The following is a 24,343-nucleotide window of genomic DNA, read 5'->3' as shown; positions in this document are numbered from 1 at the left end:
AAATGCATGTCTCTAAACTCAAGCTAATACTCTGGAGACATTTAGGAAGAAACATGCTGGGAAAGTGTGTTTGAAGTTCAATTATTTTGACACACACTATCTCATACCATAATACTAATCTTAAAGGAGTACCATTTATTATTTGCAATTAAAAAGAAAAACAAAGCACCAAATACTGAAGAACTTTATGGAGTTTCTGTGCTCTGGAAAGTGAGTATGTATATGATTCTCTGGATTTCTGTGGAATACTATTTCCATGGATGTCCTTAATCAACCATCAGCAACATTACAAAAGAGAAAATCCTTTGCCAAATTTTATCTGGGAATTGGGTGATGAATCAGAATGTCAAAACACACACAAAGAACTGTGGAAGATAGCACTGAATGAAGTGCTAACAGAAATTATTGTTTTACTTTTGCTGCCAAAATAATCAAGAGTATTTAAGAGCACATATGTATAAAAACACTATGTGGTTACAACAATATGTCGTTTTTATGAAAGTGTCCTATTCTTCAGGAAGAATCCCACTCCAAGTAGGTGAACAGTAACTAACTTGTGTATATGTCTATGTGTTCTTGTAAACAATATTGTAATAAACTTAATAAAAGGGAGTTAGTCAAAGCAAGATATTTTTTGAGCTTCTTATACATGCAGAGAAACATAATGCTGTGTTAGTCATAATTACATGTCTTCTGAGCATCCCACAATTAAATTTATTTTTGGAAGTGAAGAAAGTGTTGTCTGTCAGACAAAGGAGATGAAAACTAATCTTGGCAATAGCAAAAATAATAGGAATAAAGAGACATATTCTATGTGTTGAGTCACTGGTGAGTACATCCCACAAATGAGCTCTTCCTGTAAGTCTGCTGGGTATTAAGTACTACTGTTTATCTACATGCAAGTCCCTCAGTCTGATTTAGTGATTTATTTCTGTTAGTTAAATTTCAAGTAACTTTCAGTCAAAAAGCAAATTACCCACAACTATGCCATGTAATATGTAACAGCATCTTTGCAATATATCTTCTTTGCATGCCACCTAATCTATTAACATTATCAGAGCTGTGACATTTCTGTTTATTTGTACATCATCATATGAACTGTATCCCCTTAAATGTCAGTATAAAAATATCTTTGAAATCACTAATATTTTTGGTGTTAAGTATTTCAGGTGCTTTTTTCATCATGCTGTGTGTATGAATACTATTAAAAGGATAAGATTTATGAAGAAAGTTTAATGTATTGTAAGCATAACTCAGGCTTAATTTAAAAATAATCAAATGGTGTTATCTACCTGATGATGCCCACAAATTAATTTCTAAATTATCATCATCTTAGCCAATTGTATCCTTACCCACAATGCTGGACCTGCATTTCAGAATTTGACATAGTATCCTTGAGTTTTGATAAGGAGGTGATTAAGTTTCAGAATTAGGTTTTTGTTACCTCTGAAAAGCAATTTCATGTAGTGTTGATTGACTTTCAACGTGGTTAATCGAATAGCTGGGTGGCAGATATCTATATGGCAGTGAAGGTTTATTATATCTTTAATTACTTATCCTATTTATAGTTGTTAAGATTTTTAATATTGCAGGTATGCTATTCAATGTGCTGCAACTCCACGGGTTTGAATATTTAATATAAAATAAGAGCCTTGGAACAAAATAAAAATTGGAGATAGACAGTGGTGGAGAACTTTATCAACAGCAGTCTTGGCAACATGTACCTGTACAAGCAAATTTGCACATTTGAGACTCTTCTCTGTCTTGATATGCAAGATTTGGAGTCAATCTGTATATCCTGAATTCCTTGGAACAAAATAAAAATTGGAGATAGACAGTGGTGGAGAACTTTATCAACAGCAGTCTTGGCAACATGTACCTGTACAAGCAAATTTGCACATTTGAGACTCTTCTCTGTCTTGATATGCAAGATTTGGAGTCAATCTGCATATCCTGAATTCTGTACTGTAATGAGCAATATCTTCTGCTATAACACCTTGTAGTTCTGATGATACAATTCACTATAATGATAAACATAATCTCTGATAAAAACTAGTTATTTTTGCAAGCAAAATTCACTACAGAATTGTGGTTGTATCTGGTGTCTGTGTTGTGTTACACCACAAAACCTTCAGCCACTGCAGAATTCTACATACACAGTGTGTAGAAAAAACAGTAAAAAGCAGTAGAATTCTACATATATAGTTTCAGCTATAGGAGGAGTTTACACCAGTGAATAATAACTTCATTTCTAACTACTTATATAAACATGGACTTCAGGAATTCGTACCACTCTTGATTGAAACAGTACTGAGGAATGGAAGCTGCTTGAAATCTCTTAGAACTTTTGTAATTGCAAAATTACTCTCATCTGTGAGTAAGTTTGAAGAAAAAGTGTTTGGGGCTGCTTGGGTTTGAGTTCAAAGAATAACTGTGGTTTTCTAGGGCAAGAAGTAGGTAATTAAAGCAATATTTAGAGACCCACTGAAAGCTTCAAAATGGGACAACTTTAAGCCTAACATTTTCTAGACTGGACAGGAAAGAAAGTGAAAATAACCCAAAAATGTATTAATGCATGTCTCATTGAATCCCCTAAGAGTTTCTGAGAGTTGTATAGTAACCGCAGTTATTATCAGATAAGTGACTGCGAGAGTTGTTTTCTGACATTTTCGGGGTATTATGGGGCTGTGAGTTGCCACACCAAACTTGCTCAATTCACAAGTCAAAACAAGACTTTATTATAAGGCTAACAGTGCAACCCCAGTCTATTGTCTGGAAGTTGGCCACTGCTATTGCTTCATATACCCTTACCAAAAGGGTGACTTTCGACTCAGGGCTTCTGTTACTCTTCTCTTGGTGAACTCTGAAGCAAAACAGAATTTGCTTTGTAGTTCTGCAGAATACTTGAGTCATTGGTGTTAGTGGTAATGATTAGTTTTGTCTGAGAGTTTAAGAGACATGACTTCAAAGACACATGCTGTAAAAGTAGACACGTAAAATAACCAGGTGCTATTTCTATAGGATGTTTTTCACCTTAAATATGTGTGAACGTTTAGTTATTAGGCATATTATTTACTAGATATTCGGTATTGCAGATAGATATTGAGATGTTTTCACATTTGGGCTTAAATGTTCTCCAGTGAGCTAGGTTTTGTTACATCTGTGGTCTCCTGAACTACTACAGAGGGGACATGCCCCTTATGAAAAATTACTTGATTAAACTAGAATATGTGTTAGGAAATATTGTTCCAGTTATTTGAAGATGGGTGCTACTGATGTAGTGCACTGATTTTTCTTTCTTTTTTTCCTTTTTTTTTCCTCCCCTTGGCTTCCAGTACTAAGTAATAGAGCAGAATTTCCCACCTTTGAAGTAATTGATACTGCATTATGGTTGATTTGAAAGTCCGAAGACACAATGTGTTGTACAGCTAACAGCCAAACAAACCTTCATTTCTTTTCAATTCTTCAGAGCAAAAAAATTTCTGTTCAAAATTTTTTATTATATAGTTGACATTGTTTAAAGGTGGAGTAGAAATATTCTCTTCATGTGCACTGTTTTCTGAAGTGATGAAGGGTTTTAGTTGGAGGTCAGGGCTGAGCCAGCCCAGTGCCTTGCCACTGCCACCAGGAGTGGCACCATCCGCTTGTCCCTCCTTCCCACCTCCCCTTTCCTCTCCCAAGCCATGATGCTTTACTCAGGCTGGGACACGCCCTCCACTCTGCTGGCTCCTGTGCTTATCTGACTGCCCGGGAAACTGGAATGACTGAATCCATTTGCCTTTTTGCTGGGTGAGTTTTCTGCTTGGAGCAAGTTCCTTGTGTGCTCAGAGAAGCGCTGAAGCCCAGTAGCAACAGGGCCCTCACACCTGGGAGGAAGAAGAGGTGAGGAAGAATCAGATCTTCCTATTTTAGCTGCAGCCAACTTGCAACTGATTTAGCTGTGTCACGTCTCTATGTCTTAACAAGATTACTTAGTTAATTTGGGTTTTTTCGTGGTATAAAACTACATAAACATTTAAGAAAAAGACAGTTAATACCTGGGTTGCTTCAGACTGTGCTGGGCCAGAGCTGAAGTATTCCCATTGATTTCAGGATGGCTATTCCACATTCAAAGCTGTGAAAATTGGTGACACCCACCAAACTTATTGATGAAAACTTTATGGTAGACCCCAATTTTTCTAGTGACTTTCATTAATTTAACTGCAGACTTTGAGTTTTGGTTTTCTTATGTAATTGATTCAGTAAAGAGATTGTTTATCATTCACTGTACATGTTAGCATGCCCTTGAAATCAAGGTTTGAAAAGACTTCTTAAAAATGTGTTTGGTAATGTTTTGACATTTATTGTCCTTGAAGATCATACCTAAATATTTTGCAAGTATTTATAAATTTATACCCATGGATCAAGACAGTCTGTAAACTCGTAATACATGTTTCTAGGGTCAGTAGTAAAAAGAATATTTATATCATTTCAGCTGTTACCATTTCCAGAGAATAGTGGCTGAACTCCAATACAGAAAGATGACAGTAGTGAAAGACTTTCTTAGGCGAGAAAAGATATTGCCAAGGATCATGTAGCTTTCATTCAAGAATGAATTTACCCCTTATGTTTTGATGGTTGGAAACCATTGACATGAGATAATGTAAAATGTGTAAACATTCAAATAAATTAACTGCATGGACTTGAGCTACTGCAGGTTTATGTTTTTAGTGTTGAATATTCTTTGCTTTATTTTTAATTTTCTCCAGTGATAATAGGTATTTAAAATACCTATTTGTTTAAAAATTCTTAGAATTTTACTTTATTTTTGTGGTCCCAATTGCCTTGAAATAAATGCATCAACCTAAAAAAAGTATTTTAAAATCAAATCTGTTGAAACCACTTCAAACAAAACACCTGTCTGTACATAATTCTTCTGTTTTTGTAGCAGCATATTTATAGACAAAGGTAGTAGTTTTTACATTTATAGCTGATTATTCCTTCATAGGTCCTAGAAGGACTGGGGTAATCAGCTGAGGACGGTGACTCAAGAGAACCTTTTGGAAACCCCTGTCTCCCACATCTGTTAGAAACAGATGCATGAAAGCAGTCTAATTCTGTGATTATTTATTTTAGAGGCAGAAGTTTTATCCTTTTTTTGATATACATTTAGGCTACATTTTTGTACCTAAAGCTCTCTGTGGTTAACTGTAGATTTCTTCTAAATCACCAAGAGAAGCCAGCACCGTGTTCTTTACTAAGCAAGAACTCCTCAGAGGAGCATAAACAATAAATAAATTAAAGTTATTTGTTGTAAGATTTGAAGGAAAGAAATTAGAGAAACAACCACTAATGAGAATGATATCATTTTCACAGAATCCTACATCATCCCAAGTACCTTTGCTAACACTGTTGGAGGTTTTTGCTTACATTTTTTAGTAAACTCAGCCACTCACATCTCCAGACATATACTCAGTGTCTAATTCTCTATGGGTGCTTTCATTGTTCATTGCTGCTTGTTTATAGCATACAAAATCCAGTTTTATGTTAACTAGGTGGGTTGCTGAGTTGCCAGCATGCCATTCTGGATCAGGCATTTGTGAATTGTTTTTAAGCACCAAAGCGGACAATGAAAGCTTTATCTTGATTCCCCAATTAGCAGTAATCATTCTTGCTAAACTTTGGTAAAGAGCTGTAGTATGCAATGAATGTAAAGTATTCATTCCTGGGCAGTTTCTTTTTTTTTTCCCCTCGCCCAACATTTCTACATTTTGTCAAATAGTCTTATGCTGCTTGTTATTTCTATTCATGTTGCAGATTGAGAATGTTGATGTCTGCCTTAGCTTTCTGGCAGCCAGAGGCGTAAATGTCCAAGGTCTTTCTGCAGAAGGTAAGAGAAACAAATCATCAGAACAAATAACAATATTTTCTTCTGAAAGCTAGATTTCTTAACACAAATCACTTGCACCTAAATACCAAGCTCCAGCTGTCTTGAACAGCATGCAAATATAGATTAGTGATAACAAGTGAGAGAGTTTCCTTTTAATTTTTCCTTGAAATTGAACCAAGAAATGCAATGTTTATGAAGCTTGAGACAGTGTTTTAAAACAATATTTTTTCAATGGTATTAATCTTTTCATGTTACCTCCACAATATTAGATAGGCACAGAACTTCCCAAGCATTTTTTTTTCTAACTTGTTCATATATTTGATTCAAAACAGCAAACAAGAATATAAGGATCTTGCTCAGTTAAATAAACCCGGGCAAGACTATTTGTTTCAGCAAATTTATTATTAGTAGTAATGCTGTCCAGATGAGTCTGAAAATTACAGTATTCCTTTGATGTCTTCTGTTAAGTGAAAGAGTGAATGGTTTTCCTGTTTCAGCTATTCTGCTGTATTAGTCGCCTTAAGTAATTGCCTAACGTGGTTGCAACTAAATTAATAAATACAATGAACAAAAACCATTACAAATATCAATTGTCTTAATTATTATGTAATATTTGCCTTGTTCATGTAAGAGCAAGTGAATTAATAAAGTGTATATGTCTTTGTCCTGTAGCAAATTAAGCAGTTCTGCAAGGTGCTGTGCACCTTCAAAATCCTCTCTGACCTCTATGGCACCTGAAGGTAACAGGTCCAGAGGTGCAACCCTGTATTTTTATTTTGCTTGTAGCAAAGCTAAAAGCTGGAAGGAAATTTTTGTTTCCCCAGAGGTGATAATTTGAGTTGAATTCTTGAAGATTCATGAAGAAAAAACCTGGATTTCTAACCACTACTTGATTTTTAAATTGACTCAGAATTACTGTCTTTCACCATCTGAACCTATCTAAGATTTTAAACGTGCAACATGGTCACAATATGTCCTATCTATTCACTTTGATAGTCAAATTGTGAAAAGCTCCTTAAGTGATTTAAGAGAACCTTTGTATGTACTTATAGATATGTTGTTGCAAGAGAATACTAAAAGTCTGCATGTTGTCATTCACCTCAAAGCTATTTAGAACCAGAATTTCTAGAGCAACCTATTTTTACTTGCATATGAAGTATGAATCAAATGTGTGAATAGCATGAATTTATTTTATGAAGACACTCATCATTGTTTAATACCTTTACATGGTACATGACACATTTTCTGTACTTTTTAAAATCAAAATCTGTGTGCATTCTGTAATGCACACCTACCTTTGTTTTGCTTTGGAAAATAATTTTAATAGGATATAAGTTTCAATTGTGTAACTTCAATTTCATGTACTACTAAAAGCAATAATACTACATAGAACTAAATGCAAGGACTATGATTTAAAATACTCATTATTCTTCAAAACCAAATTTTAACATTTAGTGCTGAAGTAAGATTAACATTAATTCTGCTGTTATGCAGTTGGTCATGAATCTGGAGTAAATCCACCACTATCTTTGTAATAATATTCTTCAAAGTACTGCAGAAGTGTGATTCCCTTAAATATACCATTTTTTACTATGTATAATCCTGAACACTAAAATTTTTTGGGGGGAGAAGAAATTGAGTTTCTTGTAATAAGCTTTTGGTAAAGTGTCTTGTTACTACCAGGTCATTTATTAATGACCAGAAAGGTTGTAGAAAAACAAAACATAAGCTTAACAAGTTTTGAAGATTTCATAACCAGTTTCTGACCTCATTTTGACACTTGAGCAAAGAGGTCTAGAAAAAAAGTGATTTTCAAGTCTTTACTGCTGAATCTCTGCTTGAGAGCCCAGTTGATAAATAATTATCCAATTGCTACAAATTAAAACAGTCCCCTCATTTTCTGAGTATGTGCTTAGTACACATTAGAAGTTTCTGGATTTTTTGCTTGTGAGAAATCTTCTAACTTGATTAAAAGTAGGAAGGAAAAAGTTACTAATAGCATCTTTCTCTTAAAATAGTAAAAATTATAGTTGAACACAAGAAGACCAAAATTTTAAGATTAAAATATATCGAGTGGGATTTAACGAAGGATTCTCTTTCTGAGCATTAAGTGATCCAAAATTATAATAAATAAACTAGTGTCGTGTACTGACAATCTTCTCAAATCAGAACCACTTAAAATGGATAGTTATGTAGTTTTTGGGGGTGTTTTTAGGATAATTTTAAATATAAGTTTTCGGTATTCCTTGACAATGATCTTCCTTGAAACCAACGTGACTGCAAAAGTCATAGGTGCCTAAAAAGTTTACTCATTCTGGCAAAGTTCTGCATATCTCTGGTGATCTCACTGGTAATCAAAGATCCTGCAGCATCTTCACAGGGAAGATGAAAAACTATGGCTGCTTAGAACAAATTTACATTTTGAAAAGTATATTCCAGTGCCCCGGATTGGGTTTGCTTTTGAAGCACAGGTTGTGAGCATTTTAAAAGCTCCAGTGTTTGCTGGCCTGTGTAGTATATGTATTAACACTTCAACTAATCCTATTGAAAGAAAATTAATATGGTTTAAGAGACATGAAAATGACAGTAATTTTGGATAAATTCAGCTTGAAAATTTACCTGGGAAAGCTGTGTAGCACACGCAGCTCAGTATTTTGATTTGCAGGGAAGGCAGAAAGGTTGTGGCATTGCATGTTAGGTTGCAAGTCTATAGCTCTAATAAAAACCTTTCACAGGGTGATCAGTGCCAAAGAAAATTAATAATGAGTTTATGAACAGACCTAGATGCTGCAGATAATTTCATTAAAGTCTTCTGAGGTTGCTTTTTCAACATTGAGATCCTTTATCAGCAAAGAATATATTGCATTATCCTTTTAAAATCTTCATCTCAGGATCAGCAAAAGCTATAAAAGGAATGGGAGACATAGGGATGATACATGGCTCAGCAGAATTGTATTCAGGTAGCTGTTTTAGCCTCATGGAAGCTGTAGTTTTTAAGTCTTTGTTATCAGTAATAGCAGTATAAAACAGAAAGCTGTAAAATAATCATGTCATTCGAAAGTTCAAAGATTTAATCATGAGCATTACAGTCACCTTTTTGAAAACCAACCTTTCATTTATTTTCTTCTCTCATGTACCCTGCACATCTGTATGAATGGATGTGCTCACTGACAAGAACCATTACCATACAGTCTTTTCGATTTTTCCAGAACTCACTGTTTATTGCCAATGTGCACAGAATTTGCCCCAAAAGCCAAAAGACTAATTTAAAGTCACAGGATTTGAAGGGAAGTATATCAAAGACCAGAAAGAATTCAGATTTTTCTGAATGAACTTTTCCTTAATTAGAATATTTGTACTTTGTTGAGACAGGAGTATTCATTTCAGATTATGTGTCTTATTTAAGGCTGGATATACTCTTGTTTATGACCATGCAAATGGCTCATCAGGAGGGCACTGTAGAGATAGGTGTTTATTGCAACCCTGAAACATAAATAAACAAAAATTATAATAAAGAATAAACTATCAGTGACACCTAAAATGTCTCTGACTCTACAGGTAAATGAAGAGATATAAGACATAAACATGTATAGCTCTAGGTATGTACAGAGATATTTTAGTATGACAGTTACAAAACTGAAGTCTAAAACCAAAGTGTTTTCACTTCCTTTTCTCTTTCTTTTTTTTTTTTTTAATAGAAATAAGGAATGGAAATTTGAAAGCCATTTTAGGGCTGTTTTTCAGTTTGTCTCGGTACAAACAGCAGCAACATCATCAGCAACAGTACTACCAGTCTTTGGTAGAGCTACAACAGCAAGTCCCTTCAACTCCAGCTGAAATCAGCCAGTCCAAAACACACCAAGATATGCAGTCAAGGTAGGTTAAAAAGTTATTTTTCTCAGGTGTAAAAGCTTTTTATTTTTCTGTCTGAAAAAGACAAAATTTTGTATAAAAAAATAGGCCATTTAAAGAATTTTTTTAGCTATTTACACAGTGGATTCAGTGTGGTTTTTGGTAGTAAGCCCGCATTTCTTGGGAGTAAAGTTAGAGCGAGAGCAGAGAACATTCCCAATTAGATTTAGTTCCAGTTTTAATTAATTGTAAGCCTTTCTTTTACTTTATTATTGATTTTTCTGCCCATTGCACAACAAGAGGCAGCTAGCACACCGTGTAGTTAGTACTGGTTATTTTCATGTTTTCTTCACATACCCAGTTCCCCATACGTAAATGAACAATTTCCAATAATTAACAAAACACATGGGGAAAAGGCACAATTGTTGCTTTCATTTGTTATAAACTCTTTTTATTCCCACACATTCCGGTTTTTGAGGGCCTAATTCTATTTGAATGTTCTTTTTAAAATGGAGAAATAGCCCTAATCTAATTGTTTCTTTTAAGGGGCCAGATATTTATTTACTTTTAAGAAAGCGAAGCACTCAGCAGAATCCAGTAATTGCTGAACTACATTGCTTTCAGACTGTATCCAAAAAGATATTTTCAGAAGGTAGTTGCTTAAAGGCTACTACAGAAGAATGAGTTTGAAACAGAAATATCTATTTACATGGAAAGAGTATTGCCAATGTATATTTTATTGGGGAAGTTAAAAAAAAACGTCAACTGTAGATCTTCATAAAGAGTTTTGTCTGTTGCTTTGTTTGGTTTAGTACTTTTTCCATTTTTTATATCCTTGTTTAAAATGTTTTTGTGGACCTACTGAACAACTGTATGTCTAGAATGTGGTAAGTCAATGATCTACATTGGATCGAAAGTATCAGACTAATATATTGACATTCTGGATCTTAAGTCCCTTCATATATAAATTACACTTTCATTTGTATAATAAACATATTTCTTCTTCAATTGACAAAACTTTTAACACTTCAGCCTGATAGAAATCTATGTCTTGGAACTAGAAATATTTTAAAATTATGTTTTGGAGGAACGTGTCACTGATAGCATTTTAATTACCTCATTTGATGCAAAAATTAAGATACACTTGTGTTTGGCTGGGGCATTAAAAAGTGAAATACATTTATTTTCTCTGCTACTGAAAATTAATGTCTTTGAATGCTTTCTCTGTGAAGTACAGTATTAACATGCAATCTAGGAAATTATGGTGTGGTCCTAGAAGCGTCTGACCATTCTCAACATTTTCCAAAGTTGAATTTCTGCTTTGTGAAGGATATTTAATACTGTATGAGAGGCAGTAACATCTTGTTATTCAGGAATTAAGTGTTCACAGCTTTAATCAGTGGCATTAAGATCTTTTTGTTCATAGTTTAGTGAAAGAACTGAAACATTTCCTGATTTTGTAATTTATCCATGGTGAAATTTTAATTACAAAAAAATTACAGTGTTCCTTTATGCATCATGACTATTGCAAGGGTTTGTCCAAAAAAGCCTCGATAAAGCAAGTTTTTTTACTATTTGGGTGACAGTGATTGCACATGGTAGGCAAAGAGGTGATGAATCTTTTATTAAGCTTTCCATTGTAATTCCTCAAGATCTCATGGTCCTTCTGCACTTTTTTCTCCTCTTCTACGTTGCTATGTTAAAACATGCTTCAGTGTTCAAAGCAATTATTCCATATCCCAGAACCCCCACATTTATGCTTTTGTAGAGTGACATCTAAGGCTGGTTTAAAAAAAATATTACTTCCATCAGTGTGTTTTAGACCTTCCTCTTTAATCTAGGAGTTTAAAATAGTTTAATTCTTCGATTAAATTTCTATTCATAGCTATGGTTCAGTTGTAAAATATTTCTCTGTAAAAAATTAATAGACCAAGATTGATGCCATCTTTCTTCTTCCTTATCTGTAAACTGGAAGCATGTTTTTTTTCTGCTTGCTTATACAGAAGTTTGATGCTTGTCACTATAAACTTCTGTATTGCCTGAGGAAATATGGTTTTTTCTATCCATATATTTTTCATTTAAGTTTTTAAGGATAAAGAAAGGTGCCTACTACTAAAAACTTTCTCCTGTATGAGAGGTTTCTATCTTTTACTCTAAAGGCATCTATTTAGTATTATGAGCTGCTACCAAAACACAGAGCCCTGGAACTTAGAAACAAACTGAAATACAGTTTCTTTCAATACTAATTTTCTTCTTGTTTTTTTTTTTTTTTTCAGTTTTCACTGTTTTGAAGTAATATAAAGAAATTAGCATAAAATTATATGTCCTCTTCTAAGAAAAATGACCACATGTGAAAACAAGTTCTCCACAAATAGATAGGCATATTTAAATGTACACTGATGTGAATTCTCTGTGGTGGACTTAGCAACACTTCTTTTCATAGCAGTCATTTAATTAAATTATTTTTTTCCCCACTAAAATAAATAGTTTGAAAAATAATTTAAAAATATTTCCCAAACACCTTTTTAGTTTAAAGGTGCTACTGAGTAAATGAAAGCTTCTTTTTACACAGAAGCCAAAATATAAATCAAAGAAAGAAAAGATGATTTTGCTGAAATTCATCTTTCCTCTTGCCCACTTTTTGCTATCTAAAATGTGGACAGGTAGCTTACATGATTCCCCAAAGTGATTTCTATGATGGCTTTCATGTCAGGTGTGTCTCAGCAATAATTACAGAAGCAACCAACATAACTGAGCTGGCTCATGATTTAGAAGGTCCTGAGGAATTCACATGACTGCTCCATGGGACACTTGAGACCTTTAGATATATTTGGCAAAAAGTAGCTTCATACAGACACTGAAACCTAGATATTTCATTGAATGGAGAATTTTGGAAAGTGATAAAATCTGAAGTGTATATTAATGTACATCCTTCACACTGTCCATATGAAATTATTAACTCAATAGATAATCTAACTGCTATCAATCAATAATGGAGTCATTTTACTGTTTTTCTGAAGTGCTGTTGATAAAACAAGCTATTTTATCCTTTCATAGTGAATGTTAATCTTTAAGGCTATTTATTATTACACATTTATTGTGCAGGTATGCCTTTTTTTATTACTGTGTTGCAGTTATGAATATGTTTTTAAAAATTCTTGATTCTTTCCTTTTTCTAACATTTCTAACATAACTGTGGAAAGGTTTGGTATGTAGAAGCCTTAAGGCAGAAAATCCCTTATGGTGTAGATTTTGGAAAAAATATTTGGCAAATACACATAACAGAGAGTAGCTTCCATTAAATTGACCTGTGGTCTTTTACCTAGAAATAGTTCTTTCAGGTTTTCGAAAGGAACAAGAAAAATTACCTTATTATTATGGCAGAAGCCAGATAATGACTATAGCTGCTAGCATGTGAATGGGACATGAATCTTTTTTCAATAATTGCAAAATGCTTCAAACCTAATTTGAGTACCTTTTCAAGGGTATTTTGAAAATCATCTTCTTAAACCACGGGTATTTTATTGTACCGGAAGACTCACACGTATCTACTTTGTTAGACACATGAGAAATAAAGATGTCTTTTTGATGCACTCTGTATATTTAAGTGCATTTGATATCCATGTGCTTGTATGCGTGAATACATGTAAGCAAAAGCAAAATATATACACTGAAAAAGGTGGGTGCTTTATATTGACTTAGTGCATTTTTTTAGATCTTTAATAATCAATCACATTTCATGTTGTACTTTAAGTATTTGAAACTATGTCTTAGTTTCAATTAATAACTGAGGTTATTTTAGGTTAGAATATTCTATGAGAAAAGTTATCCTCTTTGTTGCTTCCAGCTAACATATAATAAACATATTGTGTAATTTCAACTTGATTTCCTAAGAGGTAAAAAGCTGTTGTATTTCCTTTATTAAACAAATAACGAGAAAGTGATGCCCTTCACTTCTTCCAAGAGAAATACAGATTATACATGGGAGAGGGAAATACCTCTGAGAAGTCACACTGAAGATATTCAAATTACAGAGGTTGTAGCATTCAAGCCTTGCTGAAGACCAAGAAAGTTTTGTCTTTGTATGTGCAGAGCTAGCATCTCCTTATTTAAAAGACTGGTCCTGCAGCTGATGGTGACGGTGATGATGATGATGGTGATGATGATGAAGATGATACTCATCCTCATTTGCAGATTATGATGTCCTCAGTAATGATCAGTCTGTGATTATTACTGTGGCCGAATCCATTCCGTGTGCCACTAAAGACAAGCTACTTTATACAGTGTTTGAGCCCTTTGTCAACAAAACTGAAACCGACACCAAATTATATTAGGACTCTACAGGCTTCATACAGAGGTTGCTTTGCTAAGGCAAGAGGCCCCAGGGGAAGGTTATAATCAGAATATCACAAGACTGGACAGATTAGGTTTGTGCAGAAATGGGGAATTCAGGAGACTAATTCAGGAGTCTAGTTGTCCTTGGGTGACTAGGAGGCAATACAGACCAGGAATGTAATTAAACCAATTTCTGGAGGAACCTCTCTTCCCTAAGTGCAAAGTTTGCATGGGAGGATAATGAATCTTCTTTCACAGGCTCCTTACAAGGTTATGCATAACTGGTCAGTGTGGCAATACTCTAACATTCCTATTCCCATGTAATCTGTGACCAACATCAGAATTGTGAAAACTATGCACACAGAAGGCGAGCAAGATTCTTCTTTTGAAAGAGTATCATTAGCCTGTCTAATCCTACAGCCAACAGCAACATTTCAAATTAAATGTAAAAAGAATGAAGGAAGTTGATTCATGGTAAGTGAAATTGCCTTGTAAAAAGCATACTTTCTTTATGGATGATCATAGTTTTGTACCAGTAATAATAAAAACTTTGAAATTATTAGACCATCAGTGAAAAAATCTGTGGCAAATAATTAATGGTAACCAAAGACAAAGAATAGTTTTAGATGTGATTTCTGATTTCTTTTTACCCTAAAATTTCCTATATTCTTCCATGACTAACTGTGGGAATTGAATACTTCGAAATCTGAAGTTGGCACTTCACTCTTTCCTTATGACTTTTTTGCAGCTCTGAGATTTATTTTAAAAAATACAGTGCTGGTGGCCTTATTTATATCTGTCAGTACAGATAGATGACAACAATGGCTACATTATATTTTTATGCTTCGCTTTGCTAGTGGATTCCATTATCAGAGCAATACATCTGTGGTGATGATCTTTCAACCACCCAGATACTAAGAGAAAACACATGTGGATGAAAGAAGTTCTGTCTCATTTACAGATTAGACAGTAACTGGTTTCAGTAAGCTGTCAGAAAAATTCCCCTAGACAGACAAACTATTTTATCACGTACAGGAATGATGAGCACAGCTTGAGGTCCAGATGTATTTTGTTAAATTTGTTATATTAAAAGTGCACCCTGGTTTTTGTGGGCATATATACAAAGTTAGGTAGCTGATTTCTATAGAGAGTTGCATATATAACTACTGCAAGGAAGAGGGTTTCATGTTGCCTGCTGCTCAGAAGTACTAGGGAAGAAATTAAGCATATTGGACACAGAGCTTGTGCTGTGTGAAATACAGTAATGAAAATGTAGTTGTTATGGTTATGAATTGAAATAGATCCATGTCAGAATAGTAGCAATCTGCATAGCAATCTTGATTACATCACTCTGTTTAGAAAAAGGCCGTCATTTAAATATTCTCAAGGTTTAAAATATGGTTGCAGCAGTCGACATCAAGTGCATGGCACTGACATAGGCTAGAAACTGGAAGGTGTACATAGTTGTGTGTCTTCCTTGGTTAACAGATAGGAAAGTGATGGAACAAGTCCCTTTGCTGTCCTTAGCTCTTGCCATTGCTAGTCGCTTGGTTTTGGTGAAGGGAAATGGGTAGGTAGTTCCTGCTTTTTCCACTACAGAATCATTATCAAATCACTGAAGAGAAGAAAAATTAGGAAAATATTTGTTTCTTCTTTCTGTTCTCTGTTTACTATTAAGGGTCTAAGCAAACAAAGCACTATTCATCTAATCTATGTATTTTTATGTGTCTGGGAGATAATGCAGAATGAGTTGCTTAATGTGATTGTTCCAGGATCTGCAGGAAGCTGACCTTCAAATGGCCCTTAGATATTTAGTTTTATTTTAACCTTTTATTTTACCTTGCACGTCAGCTTTGTCCCCGTTTTGTTCTACTCCCCAAAGATACAATCATTATAGTCCTCAAGGTTCCCAATGATAGGAACATCAGAAACAAAGTTTTCGTCATATTTGTCCTGAAGTTAAAGTAAATAAAGAATTTAGTATGTCTCAGTGGCAAATGACTAACCTGCCTAATAACCTTCATACAGAAAAGACAGAACAAAGCAGTAGTAAGAATGTATTTCTCATATACTTCTTCCCTGTAACCCATCCTCTCTAAGAAGATATCTAACATTTCTTAAGCTTCAAATAATGGGAGAAAGGGTGTTTCAAGGTGACATTCAGGTTAATTAAAATTTTAAAAAATTAAATTATAAAGTATTTTTAGTCTCTCAATAGGATTTCAGATTTTTTTAAACTGTTCATCTCCCATTTGACCATTTCACTACCAATCCTTCATAAACTGCTTGTATGTTTTACCTTCTTACATGCTTCTGTGGGCTGGATCCTTGAAACTTGTCCTTTGCTGATTGGTATCTCCCCTTGTTTGTTACACACCATTTTATCTCCTTGCAAAGTATCTGCTGTATGTCTGAACATTTTCTTTAGGAACCTGTGACATGTAGTTACACTGATTTCTTCTGTTTATGAATTACCTCTGCTCAAGAACGATATTTTTCCCTGCCTCCTCTTTTGTTTGCAGTTCAAAATGCAACTGTCATCTTTTCACATTGTCTGTTCTTGCAGTTTTCCAAAGAGTGTTTTAAATCAGTTTAATGGCAATTTTCATTTTGTACATTTCAAATATTCTCATAGTCTGGCCTGTGTCACCCTTGCCACTCTTTACTTTTATATGTCAGTTTTGATGCACTTTGGCCATAATTTTCACTGTTGCTAATCCAGATCATGTAGAATTTAATGGGTAGTGTTCCATTCATCCTTGTAGCACTTAAATACAATCTTTTATATATTCCCTTTTGAAGGAATAGAAGATTTATAATGAAGTTATTTTCCCTTAAGACATTCTTTGCTGTTCTACCCTCACTCTCTACTGAGATTCATTAGTTCTTCTCATTCTCTGAAAATGAAATCTGATGCAAATGTCCATACATTTATTACTTTCCCAGACCTGTCACCTATTTAATTCTGATGTCTTGTGAACATTGGAGATTGCCTATAATTATTTGTATATGGCAAATAAAATTCCAACATGTGTAAAATGCAAGGGTAGCTATATTAAATTAGTGCAATCTTCTTTTTTTTCTTTTTTTTTTTTTTTTTGTTGTTGTTGTTGTATGAGTCCATTTTTACCTATTAGGAAGTAAAATGTTCCTTTTTGTTCCTATATATTCTTTAATAAATTCCTTTATACCAATGTGTGGCCCAGTCTTTTCCTTGCATTCTTAGATTTATTTAAGTCATAGTTTTATATTTGTACTGCTACTTTCTTTGCTTCTGTCAGTCCTTTTTATCAACTGTTATCTCTTACTATTTTCACAGACTGTGCAACAAATTTGATAGTCTACATATTGTGGTTTTGCAGGTGTCAGTTAATGAAATAACATTACAGTTAGAAGCTGTGGAGGCAATTACTTTCTCTCTTCATTTACCAAAAAAACTCCAAAATCAAAATCTGTATAAATTCTAAAGAAGCATAGCCAGTGCTGTTTGGCAATCATTGTCTGTGGAAAATAGATTAAAATAGAAGTGAAAAAAAAAAAAGATTTTTTTATATTTAAAATTCACGAGGCTTACAGGAATTTATTTGTGTTTTGAAAATACTTAAGGGAAAATAGCTGAAATACTGGTAGAATCTTTTGTATTTTCTTTATATTACAAAGCTCTTTACCATTTTAAAGTCAATGGGGAGACCAAACAAAATGCTTACAAATGTATTTTACTACTGTCAGTAGAAACAGTTAACCATGTGATAATTTTTTGACTGACACAGGTTTATATCCCAGCCATACATTAGGATGTGTTATGAATGTGGATTTTCTGGAAATCTATGCAAAGATTCAAGAGATAATTAGCATAGATTTGAAGAAGTAAGAGCATCAGCATTTCTGTCACCTGCATTTCCATTCCCTCTAGGAAAAAACTTTATTACAGTTTTATTGTATCAAACTGAAGCTGAATGGTGGCATATGATTCTGTGCAGATACTCTGATATAATTTTGTTCAAGTATAAGATCATAAATGGTATGGAGATAAGGTCATAAAAGGGTACAGTCAGTCCCTAAGGGCCTAATCCTAGTTCTGGCAGCACGCTGTTATCCACTTGTCCAATTTGTTCAGAGAAAAATAGTAAGGTTTAAAAGACAGCATTTTAGGTGTGCTACAGGTTAGGCTAAGCACAGTAGCTAAGTAGCACAGTGTCCTAAACTGCAACACACGGTTATTGCTAGCCATCCATTTTGTTTCTTTAATGTTGTGATTCCTGTACTCCTTCATTAAATTCCACAAAATACCTATACTACAATACGGGGACCAAAGCAGGAAAGCTATGGTCACTGTGGCAGACGATTCATTCTTATTACAAGTCTCTGTATTCTGCAAGAACATAAATATTGATGCAAAACTGGGTTATCTGCATTTTGCTTTATGAGTTGTGAACAATAGGAAAACATTGAAAACATAGTTTTACTTGTACCTCCAAGCATGAATCATTTGGAGACAGACTTCTTGAATAAGATGCCAGAAGTTCAAAGAGCGGAAAGGAGAAATGTCCTACTAATTTAGAACAGATGACAGGGTATGAGCTAGGACTGCCTGAGCCATAGACATTTCCTCTTGTGAATGAAAAAATGAATGTGTGTTCATGTGTCAGATATACACAGATAAAATACCTCTATCTATAAAGTACACAGTCATATATAACATTTATATAAATGTTAAATGTTAACTTATTTACAAATTAATAAATACGTATAGATATAGATAAATGTAGATATATAGATGCATATATGTAGATATAGCCATATATTAATTCACCAAGACTGGGCTAACAAGGGAAAAGAAATGTCTGAAAAATATTGTTTGTACAGAAATTCAATTTTTTGGTTTCTTCCTCAGTGTTCCTTGCCTATATATTTGAGGAATCAGGGATCTTCTACCTGCCCAAACTGTTTTATATGGTGAGAAGCCTGGAAACTTTTGTTTCCTGTGGCATCTTTCCAGGCACACTTGGAATTTGGACAGGTAGACCTTAGAATGTTATCTCTTGTGCTTTTCAACCGGTAGGATGATGAGCTTCCAAGTAGCTTATTAAAAAAAATAAAATACAATAAAAAAGAAAAAAATGGTGCACAGTGAAACTGAGACCTTTTGGGGAAAATTTTACATTGAAAAAGCATTCTTTTTAAACTAGTCTTTTTTCAGAGAATCATTCTAATATAAAAGTCTTGAACAGCTCTGGAGTGCATTCACACTAGAGATTAAATGTACTTTATAAGATCAACAGCATATTAAAATTCAAGTATGCTAGTAAGGAAGAAAGAGTTTGATTGTATACTACAAACCCCTTTGCCTTTTTCTAATTTTAACATAGTGCATAGCTGGCATTTTAGAACCACCATGTGACTCTTAACATTATAGGAAAATGACAGTGTGATGTAACATGAACCTTTTGATCCTTTGGAAGACTTAATAAAAAGTAGATGATATTCAGGGTGTCACTGCATGGGTTACTTTTTGAAGAAGGAGGTTAAAATATTTTTAGCTTGATTCATGTTCTGTTCAGGTTTATCAAAGCTTCATCCTTCAGCTTTATGTGTTAACCCACTTTCAAGGACCTGCTTTTTTTCTGACATACTGTATGGCAACAAGACAGACTCTGGTAGTTTAATCCATTGTCAAACAATCTGTTGCCTTCCTTCTTCGTAGAGTCATAGAATGATTTAGGTTGGAAAAGACCTGTAAGTTCATGAAGTCCAATTGCTAGGCCCCAGTGCCACCAAGGCCACTACTAAAACCTGTCCCTAAGTGCCACATAAAGTCATTTTGTATTGTAGCTTATATTGATTTCCTAGTTTCCTCGACACCTTGTAGGACCATTTTGTAACTGTGTCCTCCCTGCAAATGAATGACCTCTATCAGTTCCCCATCCTGATGGAACATGGTGGATAGGTCCCCAATGCAGCTGACTGTGCTGCACAGCCATGTGGCACTGTGCAGAGTCCTGGTTCCTGCAACCAGTCAGCACAATACAGACGTTCATACAGGTGTTCTCCGTCAGCACCTTGGGGTCAGCAACATCACTGTCCTTTCTTCTCAATGCTACCTCAGCTACCTCTGTGCTAGATTGCCTTTCTGGACAGTCTAAGGATGTTTATTCCATTTTCTCACAGCAAAAGAAATTTCCCAGTTGTCACCATTTCATATCTGCTGTGTTGACTAGTGTTTCCCTGGTTTGTAAGACAAAATATTGATGACTTCCACCTGGAAGACAGAGTTCAGATTATTTCTAGGGATTTGGTATCAGATGTCTATATGCCATTTTACCTGTTTTGGACAGGATTTATTTCACTTCTGCTGTGTGTTATTTGGAAGAGGAGAGCTAAGCATGATGCGTGGTCCTCTGTACATGGTGTAGATGATTGCCGATATGAGTATCCTGACAGTGGAAAGGGTTCTGGTAGCAGACTGCTGAGAACCAGAGGCTTTCAAAATCCCCTTTTCCAGCCCTCTGACAAGTAAAACCTTCCTCATCCTGAATGCTGTAGCATTAAAATGATACTGTCTGATCTGTTCAAATCCATTTACTGCTTTATTGAAGACACGTACGTACAATATCATGGTGTGGATTTGTAAGCATTAAAAATAACTGTTTTAAGCGAAACGGGTTTATTTTTCCTGACTGACAGATACTACCCACAGACAATTATCTGGCAGGACAGAGGGCAGTAGGTAAATATTTGTTTATACATTTAGAAGAACGGCTAGACTAAAGTCTAGTCTGCAACAGTGTTGCAGTTCACATCTGGAAAAGTGAGGCCAGCAACTGGGAAATGCATCCATGCAAAGCTTTCATGGGCCCAGGACATCCAGAGTTAATTGAGAAGGAAAACCTAAAGTCATTAGGAACTTGATGCATCTGCTTTAAATTATCTTTTTGCCTTTCTTTTGTCACATTACTTTGGAAAATAAATTTATTCAGTCACAGTGGAAATCATGCTTTACAAATCGTGTATTACTGACATTGATACTTTCATCAATGCCTTTCAAGCCTGTCTGGAAAGTTTGAAAGCAGTCTATAGGCTGATGTTTCATGAATTTGCTGGTGGGTGGAGTCTCAACTAACAGGCAAAGAAGGAAAGCATTCTAGCAAGCATTATCAGATAGGTATTTATGTATTTATTGCTATTTAAAGTCTGTGGGCTAGCTTATCAACACTGAGATTAAGGGTTCTGATCTTTCCATTTACTCTGGAATGTGTTGTTTGAGGTAGAAATGCTGTGATACACTAAGGCTCTGCATCCTATTCACTCTGCTTTCCCATCTTATTTTCTGTGTTGATTGTACTGTGTATCATTCCACCTTTTACAGCATAAATGCACTAAGGTTTTATCTGACATGCAATTTTTCTCACAAATGTCTTATTTTAGTCAACTCAGATAACCAGCTATTCATTTGTAGATTCCTTCATTTTAAGTATGTTGGAAAAAGAAGATGAGAGAAAGATCTCATCTCAAAAGATGGACTATTATGCCAGGCACAAATGTAGCAAATTCAGTAAAACAACCTATGTCACATTTGCATTGTAAGTCCAGACATTATTAAGACATATAGCTGCAAGTGAAATATAATACAATGCACTAAAAACTAGATAGATAAAAATACATAAAGTGAAATTATTATAAAATTTTTTTGATATTATTATAAGTAATTATAATATCCACAGAAGCTATGGTCATATAAAAAAGTAATTTGTCAGCATTACTCTGAAGATATATGTCAGAGAATTGAATGCTGCTTTTACATATTGAATGATTCCTTTTTGCCCATTAAAGACTGAAGTACTCTCCTTCTTTTTATATTCATCATGTGCAAATGTGCCATTTTTAATTGGCAGGAACAGAGGCAGCTCTGAACCCTTTGTTGGGGTTTAATTTGTTAAAGTAGCAATAATCCCACATCCCATTCCAGTCTCACGTTGTCCCTTGGCTTATGCTTTCTTCTTGCCCCTTTTCAGCACTGCAGTGCTAAGAAAGGGAAGACTTTTCTTACCTGACAGCTTCTCCCATCTGGTTTACACTCATGCTGGCTGCTTCAGTGGACTGGCAGAAATTGCTTAACACCGTTCTGGTAGACTCAACACCAGCAGGTGCTTTGAATATGTGGTGCCAGTCTGTAAAGCTGGGACTAGAGCCCTGTGGTTTCTGCTGCTACTCAGAAGAATTTCTGGAAGATTCAGAACTTTGAGAAACAAAAGAAATCTGTGACTATCAGAGTTTCTGCTTACTCAGTTGTCCATGACTTCCTTAATAATTCAAGGAGTTTGATGTTGTGATTGCACCTGGCTTAGGCACCTGTCTACAGCTTTAGACTGTGTGGATCCCAAAGGATGCACCTGTTTATGGAAACTGAAATTACCTATCAGAAAGCTGTACCTTGGCCATATATTTTACATATGCCCTATGCAAATGTCTAAAAGATTAGAGGAAATAATTTGCTGTCTAGTAATGCCAGGTTGCTGGGTGTCAAAAGGAACACACAGTTTTTAGCCCTATAGTATAGCATGTCTTCTGTTGCAGAAATGCTACGTGGATGCCTTAGTAGACAAAGGTGCATTTTCCTGTGGAATTTCACAGTGAGTTTAAGCACATGCCAGGGCTTTCTTAATGCAGCCTCTTGATACATTGCCTGGGTCACCACATATGTGACCTGTGCTGTAACAGTAAAAAAATTTGTGACAGGGTGCTTCTTCCATATAGCTCTACTGTCAGGAGAGTCACCTTGCTTTAACAGGAATTTTTTTGAATCCACGTTGAATTTGGTATAGCAGATCTGTTCCTAACAGCCCTACTGTGAATACAGTCAGGTTGCTGGGGAGACCAGTAGGTGTGTATTTGTGCTTAGTGCTTTTCATGGGGGAAAAAAAAGGGTACAATGTTTTAAAGTAAATTCTGTGTGAATTGAGCTATACTTCAGGAATTCAGTGGAAATTTGCTCGCTTTTTCTATTCATAAGATAATTTCTAGCAAATGAGACATTTTATAACAGTATCCATTGTTTCATAATCTGTTCATTGCATCTCTCATAAAAATATGCATGTTTACATTGTTTCATATTGTTGCCAGTTAATTTGTGTTTTCTATCCATGTTCGATTTGCATTCATTAACTCATAGTTTGCTGGTAAGTGTATTCTTTCTATACATATTCAAAGAAATTCTTTAATTCAATTTCTCTGTTTCTTCTCATACAGTCTCACAGCCAGATATGCAACTCAGTCTAATCACAGTGGAATTGCAACCAGTCAAAAAAAGGCTTCTAGGTCAGTTAAATATCTCTAATTTATTGCTTGTTAGTGATACTCAAGCAAGTATATGCCCATTGATATTTTATCCTTTGGACTTAAGCAGACACTAAACAATGTGTAAATTTTTTATGTGTGCAAGCTTTGCGATGGTGAGCTTTGCCACAGAAAAGCCTTGTATTAATTGGCTTTTGGCCAGTTGGCTGATTTGTACCATATATTAGCAATATTTCTGGTTGTTATGTATCCTGCATCTTTGTATTCTGCATGTAAAATATTGGATGTGAAGGATTAGTTGGTGATTTTAGTGCTCTGTTCTTTCTGGCTCAATTCCTGACTTTAGTCATGAGTGAAAAGAAGTTTGGGAGTCCACCTCAGTTCCCACTAGATGTTTTACAAATATAACAAACCAACCTGAAAGTTTGAGTTCACAGAGTTGAGTTAATGCAGAAGCAAAATAGAGCAGAAAAAAAGAATGACTTCCAAGACTTCTGCTCCATCAAGAGTAGCCTGCACACAGTCCCCATGAATGAGAGGCTTTGTTTTCGCAGTGAATTTGACAGAGCTGTGTGTAGGAGCTGACTTGTTTCAGATTTTGTCAGTATTTTTAGTCTGTCATTTCCATGAGCACTAAAATCTACAAGCCAGATTGTAGAAAAAAGAAGCTGAGGTCTAAAGCTTACTCTTTTTTCTAGCTTTCTTTTTTTTTTTTTTTTTTTTTTTTGGGCTGTGGGGGGGAATAATCAACATGTTCATTAATTATACCTTTGCTGTACAGTTCATTGGTGAGACCAATGAACTCTAAATTGCATCATCTACAATAAAGATTGCGTTTCGCAGTACGGAACACTAACACGATGCGAGTTGCTGGTGATAGCTTGAAAGGAGCTACACCACGGTCCGGTTGCTTCGCACCTGCATTTATAGGTCTTTGTTTTCCTTATTGCTGATGCTCCTGTCTTGTCCACATTCAACATGTCAAGGTTAACA

General features: G+C 34.9%; 1 protein-coding gene across 8 annotated transcripts in view; it reads left to right on the top strand.

Moving 5' to 3' along the window:
• NAV3 (neuron navigator 3) overlaps positions 1-24,343 on the top strand; it is a 528,805-nt gene that overhangs the window by 363,404 nt on the left and 141,058 nt on the right. For 7 of the 8 annotated variants that reach the window (XM_032107870.1, XM_032107871.1, XM_032107866.1 and 4 more), the window contains 3 exons: positions 5,797-5,869; positions 9,568-9,745; positions 23,303-23,371. In XM_032107870.1, the coding sequence (XP_031963761.1) occupies positions 5,797-5,869; positions 9,568-9,745; positions 23,303-23,371 (320 nt within the window). The remainder of the gene's footprint in view (positions 1-5,796; positions 5,870-9,567; positions 9,746-23,302; positions 23,372-24,343) is intronic. The other variant, XM_032107869.1, reaches the window with a different exon arrangement.

This window comes from Corvus moneduloides, chromosome 4, assembly GCF_009650955.1.
Source record: "Corvus moneduloides isolate bCorMon1 chromosome 4, bCorMon1.pri, whole genome shotgun sequence".
Taxonomy (NCBI): Eukaryota; Metazoa; Chordata; class Aves; order Passeriformes; family Corvidae; genus Corvus; species Corvus moneduloides.
Note: the sequence above shows the minus strand (reverse complement) of the source record. Positions and strands in the feature narration are given on the sequence as shown.